This window comes from Aedes aegypti, chromosome 1 (assembly GCF_002204515.2).
Source record: "Aedes aegypti strain LVP_AGWG chromosome 1, AaegL5.0 Primary Assembly, whole genome shotgun sequence".
Classification (NCBI taxonomy): domain Eukaryota; kingdom Metazoa; phylum Arthropoda; class Insecta; order Diptera; family Culicidae; genus Aedes; species Aedes aegypti.
In genome coordinates this window covers 90,381,209-90,388,020 of record NC_035107.1, presented here as the reverse complement: position 1 = coordinate 90,388,020, position 6,812 = coordinate 90,381,209, and the positions used below count along the sequence as shown (strand labels likewise).

Sequence of the window (6,812 nt, the reverse complement as noted above, 5' to 3'; positions counted from 1 at the left end):
AAACACAATTCATTTCCCTTATAATTTGAACTCCCATACACCTTATTTGGCCAGGGTACTCCTAATTTGGCCACTCTCATAAGAAATCAATGAGTTTGGCCAATTTAGAAACCAAAACTAAATCTCTGAACGAAACTGGTTCGGGTGGGCTATATTTACCAACGAGATTTTCAAAGCGAAAAAAGTGGTTTTAATTCATGTCGAATAATATACATACATCATATGAATTGGAAGCCTGCATTTGACATATTTGTAGTAGAAATAGGGCTTCCAATATAATTTGTATTGACATTTTCTCTTAGACTGGCTAAAACCGGTGCTTTTACCGTACATGAATATGTAGCCTATGTGTATCCATTTCAGGGATTTCCTATTCTGATTCTGCCGCATACGTCAATTAACAAGTACTGATTTGATTCAGCTATTATGATCAACTCCTTAGGTATGGAAACATTATAGACACCTGATGGAAAAAACTAGCATAAACTCACAGTCTATGTCCAAGTTGGAACGTTTTTCCAAAATGAAGAATACAAAGTGTTCGTATAAATAGCTAGCTATCCAGGAAAGAATAGTGATTTTTTATTAGATAAAATGCGGCATACCACCATGGGCTGGTCATATTGTATGAGTGTGCGTAGGAAATGATGCTCAATTTAAAACATCTGATAATTCATTCGTGTTCAGTATACGTCAAATTGGTCATTAACCGTTAAAAAATCATAAAAATTAGTGTAACTCTAATATTCTCCTATGAACCCTTATATGGAGAAAGGGCAAGAATACAAAAATCGACTTTTTTCAAATTTTTTGCCGATGAAAGATTTTTTAATATGCCGCAAACTTTTTTTGACTACCAAGGCTAACTTTTAGTGAAAAAAGATCGGAGGTTCATGCAAGTTCGATAATATGTGTGTTTCAGCACACCGTGCGCTGTTTGAGCCGCACCTCCTTGGTGGACAGACGCTCGAGACGCACCTTCTCACTCTAGCTGATGTCAGAAGGACAACATTGCCCAGGCTGCACTACCAGCTAAGTACGCAACCCTTAGCTGGCGGTCTTTGTCATCATTTGACCCGTGGAAGCGTAAGGTAGGGACTTGTGAGGACCAGAGCTATGTTGGACGCTCCTTCCTAGTTGTCGGCTCACCATTTCACAGCCCAGACTCCTTACAATAGAAATATAAGTAGTAGAACGCTAGCGGCGCTGTGATCACAAAATTGAAGTATTTTATTTTTACTTAGGCTATGAACCGTTTCACCGATTCGTTTAACTTTTTGTTAAAATTTGACAGCTCGATAGTTATTTCCCCTCCGGTTAGAAATAACCCTGCTCTGAAGCATGGTTAAACTTGACAGTGCGAAAGTTATTTTCTGCTCCCGTGAATTTGAGAATAACTAACAATCTGTTAACTTTATTCTGAAATAACTACTCGGCTGTCAAAGCTCAAATGGGTTGACCCGAAGTTCAATTTAACCATTTGAAGGGAAAATAACTATCGATGTGTCAAATTTTAACTTATAGTTAAACGAACTGGAGAAACGGTTCACAGCCTTAGTGTGGCAAAATGATGGTAGTTAAGTGTGATTATTGTTGAAATGAAAGATCCAATGATGATCAATATGATTACAATAAATGCGTATTGAAAATAGTATGGATAAGAAATAGAGAATTGATTTCTTGTGCGGAAATTTCAATCAACGATTTCTCATTTTGTCATCGATGTTAATTTCGCCGTATTGAAAAAAAAAAAAAAAGTGCACAGAATTATTCGAAATGAGAGCAGATAGAAATAACCGCAATTGAGTGATACTACCGAACGATAGGCAATTTCTTTCCACGAACAACCACTTAAATATTCCACATTAAATTAAATATACTTCTGAAAATCTAGAATCTATATTCGATTAGCACTAGTTCATTGCAACACCTCAGCTGCGGCCGCAGCTGCAGCTACCGCCGGCGGAGGTGCATAGCGAGCGGCCATCTTCTGGGCCCACTGTTCCGGATGGGCCACCTTCTTGTGCGTATACATATTCGAGCTTGAATTACACATACGTGGACAGTATTCGCACTTATAAAGCACGATCCCGGCGTGGTTCGCTTCGTGTTCCTGGAAATACAAGTTCTTAGAATGTTGGAAGGACAATGGAAGTTATCAAACAAGGACAAACCTTCAATCGCAACTCCCGGGAGAACTCCTTCCCGCAGTAGGTGCATGGATATTTGGGTCGATTTGTGTGCCGTAGCTTCAGGTGGGACTTCATCGCCAAATCGTTGACAGCCACGTGGGGACAAAATTCGCACTTGACCGGTTCGTGCACTCCGCAGCGGCGTCGATGCTTGACGAAACTCTTCCGGCTATTGTACCACTTGTTGCACTTCTTGCACTGCTCGCTGATCTTGGCCAAACCCTCGGGAGTGTGTGCCAAACGGTGCTGTTCCAGCAGTGACCGATGGGGGAATCCTTTGGCGCACACATCACAAACCCAATTGCTGGGTTCACCGTGCAGGGATTGCATGTGAGCCTTAAGTTGGAAAGCGGTCGACAAGGTTCGATCGCATTCCTTGCACTGGAATGATTTACGTTCCTGTTCCACGTGGCGCTGGATGTGTTGCTTCAGCAGATACTCCTTCATAAAAGTATTTCCGCAGATATCACATTTAAAGGGTCGCTCCGAGGCGGGAGTATGCATCCACCACTTGTGATGTTGAAGTCCGGAGCTTTCCGTAAACCGTCGACCGCAGTGTTCGCACTCGAAAGCGTCCGGTTGTACATGAACACTCAGACAGTGTTCGTACAAACGAGATCTCCGGCCGAAGGAACGCTCGCAGCAAAAGACTTTGGTTGATTTTTGACCATGCTTCTCCCGGCAGTGCTTTTTCAGTAACTGGAACGTAGCGGCTTCCTCGTTGCAAACGATACAGTTCAGGGTGAGAACTTTGTGAATGATTTCCTCTTCTTTAGCTATGGCTTCCGGTGTCCATTTGCGACCGCTCACTACCGGGGCTTCCGACTCCGATTGGTCCGAGTCGTTCGATGCATCATCATCGGCATTGTTGGCTGCTGGCTGTAAGACAATAAGTTTAGATATTGATATTCAAGAAATTTCTTAAGAACTGCGGACTAGTCGTACGAAAATCTGTGAGGATATCTCTAGGTTATATGTAAGTACTTACTTGAATATCCGAAACAGCTTTCTCCTGCTCCGTGTCAGCCTTATCCTGTTCCGTGGCAACTTTTGAAAAATGGTGCTTTTCTATGTGAGTTTTCAAATTGTAAGCTCCCACAAAGTATCGGTCGCACAGTTCACAGTAGTGATCTTTTTGCTGCACCTGGAAATGCCAATTAACATGAATCCGGAGCAGTTCCTCGTCGGCAAACGCCTTCATGCAGAGGTCACACTTGAACTGCTTGTGCTCGTCCGGCGTGTGCATTAGGAACAGATGTTTGGCCAGCCCTTTTTCGTCCTTGAAGTACACGTTACATTCCGCGCACCGTTTGGCCAGTTTCTTTTCGTCGTTAATTTTTTTGTCCTTAGACTTAGACTTATCGTGAAAGGTCCGGAAGTGGCGGGATAGATGTTCCCGGTTCGTAAATTTCCGCTTGCAGCATATGGCGAAAGCCGGACATTTGTGCACCTCTTGGAAATGCTTCTTGAGTCGATAAAACGTCGCATACACATCAGCAGCTTCTCCTTCGTCGTCACAAAGCTTACAACGCAATGAATACGAGTTTCGTCCCCTTGTATTACTACTAGAAACTTTCCGTCGCGGCTTCTTCCTCTGTGCTCTTCGCTTTGCCAACGGTTGATCCGATTCCGATTCAGATTCTTTCACATCCTTGGCAGCATCAAACTCTTCATCGTCGTCATCGTCCTCTTCATCATCCATTTCTTCATCGTCATCATCTTCCCTATCTTCTCCCTCCGAGCTCTTAACTTCCTTGTGCTCCACTTTGCACAAAGCTTCGGCAAACACCTCATTGAATGGTTCCTCATCGTCGTCGTCCATCTGTATGACCGGTTTCTTCCCGCCTTCATCATCCTCCTGCACTTCCACCTTCACCTCCACCAACTGTCCGCAATGAGTCTTTTCGACCTCGCAGTAAAACCGATGAAAGTCGTCGATTCGCTCCCAACAGCTACCGCAAATGATCTTCTGTACAAATTGTTCCTTCTGCAAAAATCCGAAAAGAAAAATGGAAATTACATGAGGTAGTATTGTTGGATTTCCAGGAGATAAACCAGTTTTTTAACTATTGCTTTTTTAATCTCTGGAGTTTAAAATATCTAGATGAATTTCTGAATAAGCTCCTAAAAGTATTCCAGAAGATATCTCTGGAAAAAAAAATCACAAGAATACCTGAAGCTTTTACTCGAGAAATAGAATCTGAAGAATTAGTGGAAAAATTTCTGCAGGAAATTCTGCAATAGTATCTGAGAAAATATTCAAAGTAATTCCTGTGGCAATCACTAGAAGATATTTCGTTGATTTCCTGGTGAGAATTCTGAATAAATTCCTTGAAGTATTCCTCAAGAAATCTCTGAAAGAATATTTACACGAATTCCTAGGGTGTGGCAATTTCTAGGGGGATTTATGGAGGAGCACCTGAAAGTATTCCAGAAGAAATCTCTGGAAAATCATTAAATGAATTCATGAATCTGAATGGATTCTGAAGAATTAGAGGAAAATGTCTGAAGGAAATCTTGGAATAATGTCTGGGAAAATTTTCAAAACAATTTATAAACATAGTGCAATAGAGACTTGCTACCAGTCCTGTGGTCAAAGAACTTCCCATCATCAAACTTACGGTAAACCAAAAGTGCTTGGCGAAAATTTCCTCCAGATTCTCCCCACTTGCGCTAACACTTGTGATACGAATATAGTTGTCCGTCCGGCGGAAGCAGGTGAAACATTTTTCCGGCTCGGTGCAGTCCATTGTGTTGGTTGCCTTTTCGCCCTAGTTTATCACTTTTCAAATCACTAAAACTTGCTGGAAAACTGTTATTTTTTTCTCCAAATCTGGAGAAAATGACGAAAAACATCTACCGAAAAATCCCCGAAACTGTTTTTGTTTTTTTTTTGGCACGAGACTGACAGCTGCTGCTGCAAGGAAAACAATGTTCGGACCAGTGGAAAATATATTGAGTGCTAAGGCTACCGTCGAACGGAGTGAATATTGAAACAGTTTTTACGTTTTTTACTTTAAAATTATCGTAGATTTATTGCGATTTTTTTCACCACTTAGACTTTAATGATCTGAATTTCGTCTTTCTCAGATTTCGCCTTCGATTTCGCTGCCCCTTTTCAATCACCGCCGCCCATGCAATTATCCTGATATTCATGACAGTTTTCTCCGGCCGGCTCAATGTTTACCATTTTTTCTTTGTAACTCACCAGCTGGTCTTGTTTACACAACAAAACCAGCTGGCCTTCCAATGTTTACAGTCGTCGTCATTGTTCTCGTACTCCAGTTGGTCGTGTTCTCGTTTCAAAACCAGCTGGTAGGGACTGATATCAAGGATGAAAGGTGAATGGTGTTTGAAAATGTACCATCGGTACATTATTGGCAGCTTCTCAATTTCGTCATGAAAGTAATCATTCGTGAAAATTACAATATGCTCGTACACCAATCTTGTTTTTATTATTGTCGCACCGTAACCAAACCGGATCGCGCCAGTGATACTCGTGACGCGCCTCAACTCGCCGCATTTTGAAATCAGTTTTTTAGTGTGGCGTTGCATTCCTACGATGCCTTAGGTTATTTTGTTCTTTTGACTTTTACTGTGCGCCGTGTGTTGGTGCTGTCTCGCTCTCTCTCACGTGGAACTTGAAAACAGGGCGCACAGTAAAAGTCAAACGTTTTATAGCATGCAGAGGATCATGTTCATATTAGCTGTGATGCGCGGGGCCCGAGAAAACAATAGGGGTATTCACTTAACGGCGTAAATCTCTGCGTGTATCGTGATAAACTTGATATCTTAAATATTTCATGAAATTGCGGAAATATTGACAATCCGAGTTACAATTAGTAGTTCGGCAGTCAAAACTTCGGCGAATTTCGGCGTCGGCATTCTAATTTGGTGCTTCGCCGACGCATAAGGATTGCCTTTGTCGGCGTAGCACTTCGGTAGAATGCCGACGCCGAACTTCGGCGAACTATCGGTGATATATCATTTCTCTTATGAACTTCGGTCTAAAGTTAATCTAAATGCACAATATTTCAAGTTGTTGAGATTCAACAGTCAGCCGATCTAAGAATGCGCCGGTCATTATAGCAACGGTCATGAAATACGTTATGTATCAACAAATAACAAATTTCGAAACGCAAGTTATTAGAAAACTTGTTAAGAATCTAGGTTTGATTTTGTTGTATTTATGACAAAGCATTGTAGACAATGGGAAAACGATGGTAGAGTAAGTTTTTTCATAAAAATTGACTAAAAAATGGACAATGACAATGACTGGGGAAAACATATATATGTGAACAATGAGTATGGTCGTGGATCAAATAAAAGAGTTACTGCTATGAGCCTCTGTACGTGCCATAAATTCCTTTGTTCTTTTGACTTTTACTGTGCGCCGTATGTTGGTGCTGTCTCGCTCTCTCTCACGGGCAACTTGAAAACAGGGCGCACAGTAAAAGTCAAACGTTTTATGGCATGCATAGGCTCATCCAGCTTTTTACGCTAGCGTGCTATAAATTTTGAATCACCCCCTTCTAACATTGCTTGCCTACACTATAATTTTTTATAGCTCAATCAAAGCAAGCTTTGTGGTTAACTTTCAATGTTGACAACGAATTTGTT

General features: G+C 41.5%; 1 protein-coding gene across 1 annotated transcript; it reads right to left on the bottom strand.

The window, feature by feature from the left end:
- Positions 1-1,856: 1,856 nt before the first annotated feature.
- On the bottom strand, positions 1,857-5,115 carry LOC5574979 (zinc finger protein 91). Its single transcript, XM_021842076.1, has 4 exons — positions 4,814-5,115; positions 3,181-4,179; positions 2,175-3,071; positions 1,857-2,113 (listed from the first exon to the last, which is right to left on the bottom strand). Exons 1-4 carry the CDS (start codon positions 4,940-4,942, stop codon positions 1,919-1,921), a joined length of 2,220 nt encoding a protein of 739 aa, XP_021697768.1. The 5' UTR covers positions 4,943-5,115; the 3' UTR covers positions 1,857-1,918.
- Between the last annotated feature and the right edge of the window lie 1,697 nt (positions 5,116-6,812).